We start from the raw sequence: 13,465 nt of genomic DNA, 5'->3' as shown, positions 1-13,465 counted from the left end.
CCAAAATGGAGCAAAAAGAGACTTGCATTCTCCTAGTTGAAATCACTGGGATGCAGGGTTAATCCAGTGGTGGGATTCAAATAATTTAACAACCGGTTCTCTGCCCTAATGATTTCTTCCAACAACCAGTTCACCAAATTGCTCAAAAAGTTAACCGGTTCTCCCAAAGCGGTGTGAACTGGCTGAATCCCACCACTGGCTTAATCCCAATTTAGTAGTCTTATGTGCTCATATTGAATAGAGTGACTGTAATTTTTATCGATGCTGTGAAGTTAATAAGTAGATATTGATAAATTCTACAAGTCTTTCAGCGTGTCAAAACAGATTAAAGGAAAAGCAAATTTGGACGCAATGCCCATTATTGGTCTAATAAATCCAAATTCCTGAACCTGGGCTAGTTAATAGATATGTAGGCATGTGTGGTGGTCAGAGATGCTTATTCATAGCTTCATCTGGTGTATCATTGCATTTATTCTTGGTCAGAACTGGATATGATCCATGAATTAGTTGCCTCTCAGTTCAGGTTACTCCAACACATTCCCTAGGGGCTACTCTTGAAAGGCACTCTGAAACTTCAAATAGCACAATATATTGTTCCTAAAATATTGAACCTATAATCAACTTATTTTGTTAGCTATTACATTGGCTTAAAAGAACATTTTTAAATGGACTGTTGAAGGACTATCTCCTTTGAGAATCTGCTTATCCTTCCAAATTAAGTGTTGCATCACTTTCATGTTGCTTTCTGAAGCATAATGGGTCAATGTGAATTTTGTTCCAATGCCTCATAAATGGAACTCTTTGCTGTAAGAGGATGTATTCCTTTCTATATATGTTGTAAGTATAGCTGAAGATTTCTCCCCCCCCACCTCCATTAAATATGCTTTTTATTTCTGTGCTTCCTAATTTTTACCTTTTGCTAATTTTAGCTTATTGTGCCATATTTGATGCTGCTGCATCAGGCTATCCACCAATCTTTGAGCCATCTGAAGACCTGAATGGCACAAGATTCGCTGCTCCTACTGATGTCCCTTATTTTGCCACAAGCACTGTGCTAATATATAGTGTCATTTATCCAGTATACTGGACTGTTAAATATAGAGATTGGTAGATTCTCCCAGATTGTCATATGTTGAGCAGAACTAGTTTTGAAGTGAAATAAATAAACCCCATTTCAGTTTTGCAAAACTGTTCTTTTGTATGAGCTTCCAAAGAGTTAGGGACCTTTTGGATGTAAGCTTAGTGCTAATCTTGGAAGAGTGGTCTTCTCAGATAATGCCAGACCTTTGCTCAAAAGGAGCCTGATTATTAGGTGATAGGCAGGGGTGGGATTCAACCGTTGTTACTACTGGTTCGGTCAGAGTGCGTTGTGCATGCGCACGCACCTGACACGTACTGCACGTGCATGTAAAACAATTACAAAAAACATCAGCTGTGCCTCCCAGACAGCTGACAAGCACTGTGCGCGGGTGTGCAGCATTTGAAAATACTCTTCTTTCCTGCTTTTTCAACCTCAGCTGTGCCGCGCAAAGCAGCTGAGGTTGAAAAAGCAGGAAATAAAGGACAGCCAAGAGCCCAGGTAGGTGGGTGGGCCAAACAGACGACCAAAAGGTCATTGCACCAAATCGGTTCAGTGACTGCTGCTTTTCAGAACTATCAGTTCTATAGAACCCGGCCAAACTGGTAGTATCCCAACCCTGGTGATAGGCATGAAGAAAATTATGTCACAAAATGAGAGAGAGAGAGAAAGAAAGAGAGAGAGAGAGATCAGCTGCTACTCATGCTGATCCACAAAAACAGGTGGTTGGCTTGTAGGCTTGGTCACTGGAAGAAAGTAAGGTTTCCCCTTACTTTCCCCTTAGAAATGTTTTAAACACAGTGCCTAGGCAAGGAACAGAGAGAACACCATATTAAAAAGCTAAAAGAGGCCTAGCTGGTATCAATTTCCAGGGGGAGACATAATTAAGACAGTGTATTATGTCAGATGTCATCCATGGCAAAACTGTTACTGCTTATTTCTTACTTGCAGGGAAAATGCTACTATGCCATGGAACAGCTGGGGACACCTTTAAGCTTTTACAGATAGCAATTTTGGATTAGTTAAAAGCCACATCATGAAAATATAGCAGACAATGAGTTCGTTGGGTTATGTTTGTGTCATGGTTAGGATAAAGGGGAAAAGGCCCTAGGCTTATCAGATGGGCCTTAATTATAGAGTTTTGTTATTTTTATGCCCTTCAGTTTCTCCCTTTAAACCACTTCATTTTGGAAGGGAAAAACAGGACTACACTTTTTTGCATTGGTAAATAAGAAAGCAGCCTCTAGTTATGAATGAATTTCTTGAAACTATCAGGTGCAGTGAATACTAAATGCTGCAGCTGTGCAGCTGTGCTTCATTTTAGAAGTCTAAATAAGTTGGATTCCATGATAATTAAGTACACCATACTTAAAATCCCAAATAATACGCTACAAAAACAAAACACTTTTTGGATGCTTTGTCACACCAAATGGCGCAAGATCTATTTTTTTCCGGAGAATGAATGCTGAACACCAAAGGCATACTTATTTCTAAGGCTCAAAGAGATGCCACAGTCCCAAACCCTGCATTGTGCCGATTGTCCATTATCTTTTTGTGCCTTATTGACTTGAGGACTAATTAAGAGCATTAGCATAAAATGAAAAAATTAAAATGCAAGAATGGTACCAATTATCACATATGAAACATTCAGAAACTGTAAAACATTCATTTTTCATTACTCAACTCACCCCGTGAGTCTTTAATACTGCCAAGCAGATGATGCCAATATATTTTCATATATACATTTTTCTTATCTACTGTTTCCATTGATTTGTGAGATCTGTTTTATTACTAAATGCCTGCTTTTCTACTTTACAGAGTCTTCATAATGAAAATGTTCCAACTTGCAAAGTATGTACAGCTGAGGTAAGTCACCTGTATTCATTTATGTACAGTGAAAATGCCTACATAAAAAGAAAAAGAAAAGGAAAAGATTTTTTTAAAATAATTATTTTATTTATAAGAGAACAGAGAACAAGGGACAGAGAAAAAGGCCACAAAAGTCTTTTATGTACTCAGTAAAAACTAATCCTACACCCATTAACTATTATACAATTAAATTATTAACATTTAAGACACTTCACTTCTCAACAGGATGAAAGCAGCTTTGGTATATATTCTTAAACAGTCCTTATACCTGGTGGTAAAAATTTAATCTATGGTGAAATTGCTCATGGACTATGGCTGAGTGCCTAAGCTGTGAACCATTTAGCTTAACTCTCCTTAGCAGAAAACAAAAAACTTACCCTATTAGGCAACCTATTCATCTTTCACTTGCAGCCTCATCATTTGAGGACCATAGAAAAGATTTGCAAGAATGAATAGTGAGGGTTATCACAGAGAGGAGAGGAGAAGAAATTGTGAGGTGTTAGAAATGTGTGATGAATTAATAATGAAGAATTATTAATAATATACATTTATGTTTGTCATTATAACATGAGATATTGATATGACTCACAGGCATTTTCATTTGCCAACACAATTGTGTCATCTTACACAACAACCATATTTTTTTAAAAAATGTGGGGGATCATATGTGAGTGTGCCAAAATCTTCATGAGATTTGAACTTTGTAAGATTTTTTTTTTTTTTTGCATTCTTGTGACAATTCTTGTAAAATTTTTGTGGTCCCAATACATGTTTTTTATTCAGATGGTGCTTTTGGTGAGTAACAGATACCACATTTTTTCTACAAATGATTGTCGTCAACAGTATTAAGAGCAATGAAAAGCACAAATGCTGCTTAATGATAGAGATCTGAGATGATTTGTTACAGAAAAAATGTAGGTGTGTTCTCTTTTTGTTCGTATGTAGTTGTGTCATATATTTTACTGTTGCCTATACCCGGAAATCTTGATTTGTTTTGATCTAAAAAGAACAGGAAAGCCAGAGGAACACCAAAGGGTCAGCACCTCTTTCTTCCTGTAGTTCCTCTTTTAATTAATTTATAGTGATGATGTTTCCTTCATAGTTAGATGAAAGGAACTTGCTCCCAGAGAATTGTTGTATGCAAATCAAATGTTTCTGCCCCCATTGGTCAATTGAAAGTCCCAAGACAGTTGCTCAGAATGCTACCATGACACTTCCATTATACGTTTGGATTCATGTACTCTTTATTATTTTCATGAGCATGGCCAAAGTTAATTTTTTGAGGTTTTTGAAAGTCAAGATAAAGTTATGGAAAGATGAAAGAAAAAGTAAGAAACAGTAAACGTCAAGAAAAGGGAAGAAAAAAGGAAGAAGGAAAAGCAAAAATGTCTATACTTCTGATCATTTACAGCAGATAGAAAGATAATTACTATCATTTCTGCCATCCCAAATTATTTTATTCCTAATTATAAACAACCCTTAATGAGCAAATCTCAAGACCAATGATTCATTTTTGTCCATTTTCAGCAAAAAGTCCAAAAAGGGTTTCCAGTCTTTTATAAAAATAGTTATCAGACAATCAATCTGGCCATTTCAACAAGTTCTGCCACCTTCACAATTCATTCCTCCAGTTTGGATATTTCTGTATTTTTTCATCTGGGTACATATAATATCTTTGCTGCAGTTACATCATACTTTTCATATTTACAATAACAGAAGTACCTTTTAAATCTTAGTGGCCTCATTTTGTAAAAAAAAAAAATTCTTTTGTTTTCTTACTTCTTTACCTATTTTCTTATTTACTGTTCTTATTCTCTTTGTTTCATTTTTTAAATATTTTTACTTTTTTATTTTGTTAAAAAATTTTCATAGGATTATATTAAGACATTATCTTTTAAAATCTGTGTTAATTTCAATTCTTTTAACCACATCTTTCCTATTCATCCATGTGACCATTATATCAAAATTCTTAGCCCATTATATCATGCACTCTGTTGCTTGTTTTTCCTTCCTTTTCAAACACGCAGACCATGTGCTAAGTGTACCTGTAGGCATTTTAATTCAAAATTCTGCCAGGGTTTTCTTGGTATCCACTAAATCTGCTTTTTGGGGTTAGAATATCCTACTTCTTTCATTGGATATCTTTTACGTCATTTGTATATAGAGATATCAGACATGTATATGAGATACTAGTTTTAAAATAATGTTGTAGTATAATGCACACTACTTAAATTTTTTTACAGAGTTCTTAGTCTGAGAGAGATCATTCAACTATACTCTTAAGCCATATACAGTACCTACTCATTCCTGTCTCGGGTCTGGCCCATTTACTTCACTTTACTTTATACTTTACTTTACTTTACTTTACTTTACTTTACTTTACTTTACTTTACTTTACTTTACTTTACTTTACTTTACTTTACTTTACTTTACCGTCATTGCACCTCGTACAACAAAATCAAACACCATTTTCAGTGCACATCATGACCATGACCATTTAAATAAACACAAACACACATCCTTCACCCTTCACACATTGAACCGGAAACCCCTAACACCACACCAACACTGCACTATACAGCAGAATTCAAAAGAGCTGCTGCCCTGGGATAGAAGCTGTTTTTCAGCCTATTTGTCCTTGTTTTTATTATTCTGTACCATCTGCCAGATGGTAATAGTTCAAAAAAAGGGTTCCCAGGATGAGATGGATCTTTGAACTTTCTTAAGGCAGAGGGAGCTATAAAGTTCTTCCAAAGAGGGGAGAGAGCAACCAATGATCTTCTGGAGTGCTGTCCTATCTGCCACTGTGCAATTGGCAAATCATACAAAGGTGCAGTATGTTAAAATGCTCTCTACGGTGCAGTAGTAGAAGGTCACCAGCAGTTTTTCATTCAGCTGTTGTTTTCTGAGAAGTCTCAGGTAGTATAATCTCTGCTGGGCCCTTTTGACCAGGGCTGCAATGTGGGCACCCCAGGTCAGGTCCTCTTTTATGGTAACACCCAGAAACTTAAAACGGGCCATTTGCTCCATTCGGTCTCCATTGATAAGCAAGGGCTGGATGTCTGATCTGTTCCTATACTAATTTCTATACTAATCTGCATATTTATTTATTTTTAAAAAAGGATTATAAGTTTTTCAGGGAAAATATCCCAAAATTACATATTTAAACTTTATTTCTTTATATCTTTTATTTTGAAATATACATCTATTGATGAATATGATCATTTTAAAGAGAAGAATTGAGTTTAGATTAATGTTAAGGGAAATAAAAAATTTGATACTTTAGCATGAGATCTATACATTAGTCAATTAAGCTGTGTGGACACTTAGTTGGAAATAACAAAGACCAGATCTTTGAAGTACTGTTTTTTAAAATTGTCCTGCATCACCATTAAAAGAAAAGATAATGATTTCCCCTTTCCAGTCAAGGGCTGTGCTCATCTCCATTTCTTAGCTGAGGCACATGGAATGCTGTTACTTTCCCAACAAAGTGGTAGCATTAGCATTTAGACTTATAAACCACTTTACAGTGCTTTACAGCTCTCTCTAAGCCATTTACAGAGTCAGCATATTTCCCCCAACAATCGGGGTCCTCATTTTACTGACCTCAGAAGGATGGAAGGTTGAGTCCATCTTGAGCCTGGTGAAATTTGAACCGCCAAATTGCAGGCAGTTGGCAGGCAGCAGAAGTAGTCTGCAGTACTGCATTCTAACCACTGCACCACCTATTTATCTATTTGCATTAGCATGCTTTCAAACTCCTGAATGGGCAGGAGCTGGGGCAAGAAATAGGAGCTCAGCCCTTCGTGTGCGGTTTGGGTCTCGAATCCAGGCTGTCAGTCTTCCAACTGACAAGTTCAGCATCTTTAACCACTTTAACCATCATGCATCAGTATGAGGACACTATTAACTTTCTACCAGTGTTTTGGTGGACCGTAGTCAAATTTATATAGAATATCAGGAAGTTTCAGGATGACATTATTATATAATATAGCATATTATATAAGATCCCTACGTATTTATGAATTTCTAGAATTTTTGAAAGGTGTTTGTTCTTCATCATGCATTCTACTAATTTAAACAGCACTTCAGGCATCCACTGTTCTTTTCATGGGTGCATCGTGTGAAAAAATCATTATGACAAATGCAGGTAAGAGTGTTGCAAAATAATTGCTCAAGGGTTTCTTCTGTTGTAGAATGTTTACTGCACCTGACATAGCTATCTTAGGTGCCATCATAATTATTCATTGGTATGTTATTTATATGAGTAGATAGATAATGCACCATTTTGTTCTACAGACAAAGCATGGGAAAAGGAAGGAAAGAAAATAAGAAAACACCTGTGTGGAAGTATTTAGCTTGCCAAATGATTGCCATAAATTGATTGGCAAATATAAAATAAAATATTTATAAAGCTAACAGGCGGTCTATAGAATAAAAGGGTCTTCTCAAGGCAGTTTATAATTTTAATCAAACTTAAATAAGGCACAATAAAAATCCTGTTAGCAATTTAATAACAAATAAAAGCCAAACAAATGCAAACATTAAAATCAACTAGGCACTGAAATAAATTCCTTCAAGCTGCTCCATTAAACTTTTATTTATTAAACTTTTTTTTTAAAAAAAAATCAAGGCTGCTTATTACTTATTTAATATATGTTTCAAATACCAAAAGATCTACAATGGAAATTGTTATTAGGAAGTAGCAGTTTCTCACTGGTGTGCAATTTAGTAAAGGAAGTGATTCAAACAGCATATAAACTTTATATTAAACATCCTTAAAAGTAATGCTTTTAATTTGGCCCTTGCAAAAATAGGGACTATGTTGCTCTCCCGATGTTTTCAGACTTAAACTCACTCCATCCCCAGCCAACATGGCCAACAGTGAAAGGTGCTTCATCTGAAAAACTACATCAAATCAGTAAGGGACTACAGATACAGATATGAAAATGCAGACTTTTTGCCCCAATTTCTTAATATACTGTGGTAGTACAGTGGTTAGAATGCAGTATTGAGGGCTAATTCTGTCCACTGCCAGGAGTTTGATCCTGACCGACTCAAGGTTGACTTAGTCTTCCATCCTTCCAAGGTCAGTAAAATGAGGACCCAGATTGCTGGGGGCAATATGCTGACTCTGTAAACTGCTCAGAAAATATTGCAAAGCACCATGGAGCAGTATACAGGTAGTCTACGACGTATGACTTATCAACTGAGCCCCAGATCTATGTTGCTAAATGAGACATTTGTTAAGTGAGTTTTACTCCCTTTTACGACCTTTCTTGCCACAGTTGTTGAGTGAATCACTACAGTTGTTAAGTTAGCTGTCTGAATTTTGATCACATGACCATGGGAAGATGATGCAATGATCATAAGTGTGAAAAATGGTCATAAATCACCTTTTTCAGTGCCATTGTAACTTTGAACAGTTACTAAATGGACTGTTGTAAATCAAGAACTGCCTGTGTAAGTCTAAGTGATATTGCTTTCATTTCTGAGAAAGGCAAGAAGACTTATATATTTGCTTTAAGAGTCCAGGTAAATTATAATCTTAATTGTTTATTTAAATTCTGAATAAGTGAGAGGATGCACTAAAATTTAAAGGGCACACACTCCTAATTTCATAATCTCTTCTTGAAAGTGAAACAGTCTATTCAGATATTCTAAAACAAGATTTGAACTCCTATGCCTTTATCAGAATTCATTTCCAATTCTGTGAAAGAAGAATAAAGAACAGGAAGTAGTCAATAGGAACTATGCAAATGAGGGATTACAAAATAACTGGCTTTGCAGGAAAGGTCAGATTGCATAACCTCTGCTTCTGAGAGAAGGTGCAAATAATTTCAACCAGATGTAGAACATGTAGAAGCACACTTAATCTGTACAGTTGGTAAAACAAGTTTAAACACCTAAATGATTCTTTACTTAGGCAACATCTTTTTGTGAGATTTCCCTGTAAATGGATTCAACACTGATTCAGCTATTTTACAGTTGGGGTTACTTTCTGCAAGCTGGGCTTGTTTCTGCAAGCAGATTGGGAATCCAAAATAAAACTAATTATAATTATAAAAGAGACCATATCTGGAAACCACAGTGATCTTCTAAATCTATACCTTCCAACGCACTCAATAATCTTTCCCCATTCAGTTTTGCCTCCTGTTAGGGAGAAGATATTTGTAGAAACACTCACTATGCATTTTTAGACATGAGAATGATTAAAAATGGAATGCTGTTATGACCCAATGTACCCTGGGAAATGGCTCTAAATCTTGAACTCAATATATTTTGCTGTGTGAAGCAGTATCTTGTTGTAGAGTGCAGTAGGACAAATCAGCCAGGCTGTTTACAGTTGCAAATTGGGAAAAGGAATGAATAAGTACCAAAGAAAGACTAATTTAAACATAAAAATTCTGGCATCAGTGCTGGAAATCCTAATTGAGTCTCATACATTCAGACTATGGATCTTTGACTTCTTACAAAGACAACAATATGCAAAAGTTTTGGAATGATATTGGTATCATTGCTATATAAGCTAATTCATGAAGCTCTGTCCTTTTTTGCATCTTATGTTTAATTCCAGTGATCTGCAGGAACTCCGTGTGCCTTTAAAAATTTCATAAAGACATACAAACAAAACTGTGGGAACAATTTTTTTTCCTGCTGTGATTATAAACTTTGCATAGATATTCTTTTGCAGAGTTACATAATCTTGTATGGTACTTAATGAAGTGCTGGATGTTAGAAAAAATAACTGCAGTATAAATTTGCCCCTGGTATGTTTTCCCTTAAAAGGATTAATACCTAATTCATTTGTGCTTTCTGATCTCTATCATGCAGTAATAAAAATACTTAGCATTTTTCACTTACACAAATCCACTTTGCAAACATCTCTTTATGAAGCCTCACAACAGACCCTGTGACATGGGTAGGGAGGTCAGTTCAGTGCTCTGTTTTAATAAACCTCCAGTGCTCAAGCAAATTACAAAATATGAAATCATTAAATCCACTTAAAAGAGAGACAATTATGAAGAAAGGCTTGTTCTCTTAACTATGATCTAGACATAGAACAGAATATGGTTGTATTGGGTGCCTGATCATGTTTACAGAAAGCTCTCATACTGGCAAGATTTCACAAGAGCTAGACATGTCATAATGTCTGAATGTATTCCTAAGGCAGAATTGATCCTTCATTATCTTAGCTAAAATTGTTGCACATTAACCTCCTTAAAAATTAACCCCTGACTGCCAATTTATAATGTGCCACAAGCTGAGAGTCAGCCAATGCATTAATGAAAAAGAAGCAAGCTGAGATGACTCCCTTTCTAGATGCTACTTGAAAATAATTCAGGTAAAGCTGTCAGTGAAATTTAAATGCTGTACAGAAAGTGTGAACGTTAAAAAAAAATAAAAAGGGGAAAGAGTATTTTTAAATGTCCCTTTTCCGCCGAATACCTGTGCTTGCACATGCTGCAGCTGCCCAGCAATATTGCACAGTTAAGGAAAAGAAAAAACAGAAGAAAAGATGATGAAATTGTTTTTACCAGAGCCTCACTTTCTACCAAAATGAGCAGAATGAAGGAGGATACAACACATTGTACAACTACACTCCTAATAAGTTTATCACTATTTTTGATTTCACACACAAAAAATCTTTAATCCTCCTTTCAGGTTTTTTTTTTTTTTTTTTGTGGATTCTCAAACAGAAGCCTCCCAGCTATTGAAGCCCTGGACTGGTTTTTGAAGCCTGTGAAAATTAATTGAAGCCCATCCCATCGTCATAAGTCTTCTAAACTGGGGTCCTCTCAGAGCTATTTTTACTCATTGGGTAATGTCGAGGCTTGTCAGAAGCCACAAGCCCCATTTATTGTTATTGGGAGGCTATAGTTTCATCACCTAAGATTAATGTGGTGGGTGTTAGAATGCCTGGGGTGTTTAAGTAGTGATAAATGCTAACCCTGTGTCTTAATCAAGAAATTATTGTGGAGTTCTGTGAAATATGATTCGGGTTTGCAAATGAGCTGACTTTGGGGGAAAAAAATGAAACCTCTGCATCCTTGCCTTTGTTATGAAAAGGGAGTTTTTTCAATCCAAATAAGTTGAGAAGAGCTTCACCCTTCCCTTCTGTAGCCATAGACAATGGCTGACTTCCTGCTGTCAGGGTTCTGGCAGTTACCCCAATTAAATCATGAGTCTCGAGCCAAACTTCCAATTGGGAATTAACATGCCCAGCGCTGTCTGGGTGTAGCCAACTCTGAGACACATAATTTATTGTCACCCCTGATCCTGGTTTTCTCCCACCACCTGGGTGTATCATAATTCATATTCTCCAATGAGACTTATCCATATCCAAGAGTCATCAATCATGTTCTCCAGTTAGAATTTTGCATGGCAGAAACTTCAGCCACCTAGTTACTATCTCTGAAAAACTATGTAAGGAATGCATTTTCGATTTCCAAGCTGCCGCACTGCTCTTTCAAACGCCTTTCCTCCGTCCCTTTCTGTTGGCAACCTAAAATAACCATAGAAATATTTTATGAGTTGAAATTCGGCTCCCCTCACTTCTTGAAGGTGACCTGTACGACACACACACACACACACACACACACACACACACACACACACACAAATAAATTTATTGCAGATATAGGACTTAGCGTTGCGAAACAGACAAAACCCCCCCCAGGCTTAGTTGGATTTTCTGCATGGAACCTTGTCACAAGGCGATTGGCTTGGATGTTCCTACTCTTTACCCAATATGCCTCTGATAAGGGATAGCCCTTCCATTTGATTAAATATTGGAGTTGTCTCCTGTGCCACCTCGAATCAAGGATTCGCTGCACATCATAATGGGTTTGGCCTCCTATGACCACGGGGTCTGGGAGCTCATGAGGTAAAGGTCTCAGGGTCGATCCGACCCTGGGTTTTAAGAGGCTACTCTGGAATACCAGGTGTATTTTCCTTAATAATCGGGGCAACTTCAGTTCTATCTACTGTATCTTTTTTTTTTTTACAGTCTGTGATCTAGCTATTGCAGAATCTCATTTTGCATGTGCATTCTTATGTTCCATTTCTCACTGACTTACACCACAGATATATCTTGCACTTGCTCTGTTCTACTAGGTAGACACGATTAGAGCTCATTAGCAGCTCCACTGTTATTACTTATTGCCTATATTATTTACTAAAAGCTACTTTGGTAGTGGAGGTTGTTTCTTACTTATAAGAGTAGTGCATATGCTTCTAATAAAAGATATCAAGTCATGGGGTAGAGACAGTTATATAGATGTGGAAGAGATGGTAACAGACAGAGTCATAAGCTTATCAGTTGCTCTTTCATGATTTTTTCCATCTGTTGGCTGTAATGGCACCATCTTGGCTAAGTTTGTTTCTTACCATCATCAGTTAAGGAGTGGTACAAAGAATCTGCAGCCACGCTTCTCAGAAACTCAATTTCTCAGTGCTTGCAATAACAACATAGCACTTCCTTTACAAATGGTAGCTTTTGAAAAGGTAGTAACAATCCTTGAGTGAACATCTGGTGACTTCTTTGCATTTTCCTAGCTATATCTAGTCTGAAAATTAATCTCAAATGCCTTTGAGGAAGAGATGTTTAATTCCTAACAATTTGCACGTCTCTAAGGAAGTGTGAATTTAGCTCCCTGCAGGTAGAAATTTACATTCTCATGCTTTAAACTTGCTATTTCATAAATTTTGACTGAGAAGGGGAACTAGCCTGTGGATAACCTGTAGTTTTCCACCACCTTTTAGTGAGATCTTGTTATAGATGTCCACCACTCCACTGTTGTCACCATTAGTGCTGTCAATTTCCTGAGGTGCCAACTTCTATATCATTAAATTTCTTGACGTATACAGGACTTCTTTAAAAATACTGTATATTTTGTGAAGTTTGTTGTAATCATATGGTTGATCTTTAGGTTTTTCACAAGTAGCCAATCTATTTTGACATCTCTCCAGTTGGCAATTCAGACTCAGGATAAATCAAAAAGATATTATCTTGCCAAATGTATCTCTGATCATCCAGTCTGAATATCATCTGGTCTGCTGAGGGTTCCAGGTTTACAGGATATACATGGATTTTATTTTTTTTACTGTTTTACTATTTCGTTGATATTCCACCCAGAGTGTGGTCATGGAGATCTGTTGGCAAACCCATAAACAACTTTTAATTAAATAATTATGGGAGTCAGTTTGGTGCAGTAGTTAAGACACAGAGCTAGAAACTGGAAGGTTGTGAGTTGACACCTTGGACATGAAGCCAGCTGGGTGCCTTTGGGCCAGACACTCTCAAATTAAGGAAGAAGACAATAGTAAACCACTTCTGAAAATGTTGCCAAGAAAACTGCAGGGATTGTCTGGCCAGGAGTCAACATTAAATCAAAGACATAGGCACGCGCACACGCACACACGCACACACACAAATTAGACTCTGACTTTAGCATGAGAGATGGACACTGCATTATTCCTTATTTCTCTAAATATGAATATTCATTCAACATGGGG

At 36.7% G+C, this 13,465-nt stretch overlaps 1 protein-coding gene across 2 annotated transcripts in view; it reads left to right on the top strand.

Annotated features, from left to right (window-relative positions):
- Window positions 1–13,465, top strand: part of LOC148126168 (uncharacterized) — a 278,790-nt gene that overhangs the window by 42,938 nt on the left and 222,387 nt on the right. For both annotated transcript variants that reach the window (XM_087930129.1, XM_087930131.1), the window contains exon 3: window positions 2,897–2,944. In XM_087930129.1, coding sequence (XP_087786255.1) covers window positions 2,897–2,944 — 48 coding nt within the window. The remainder of the gene's footprint in view (window positions 1–2,896; window positions 2,945–13,465) is intronic.

The sequence above is a fragment of the Pseudonaja textilis genome, chromosome 3, assembly GCF_049901715.1.
Source record: "Pseudonaja textilis isolate UNSWEBS1 chromosome 3, rPseTex1.2, whole genome shotgun sequence".
In the NCBI taxonomy this organism is placed as follows: domain Eukaryota; kingdom Metazoa; phylum Chordata; class Lepidosauria; order Squamata; family Elapidae; genus Pseudonaja; species Pseudonaja textilis.
The sequence above is the reverse complement of the archived record's forward strand: the minus strand, read 5'-3'. Positions and strand labels throughout refer to the sequence as shown.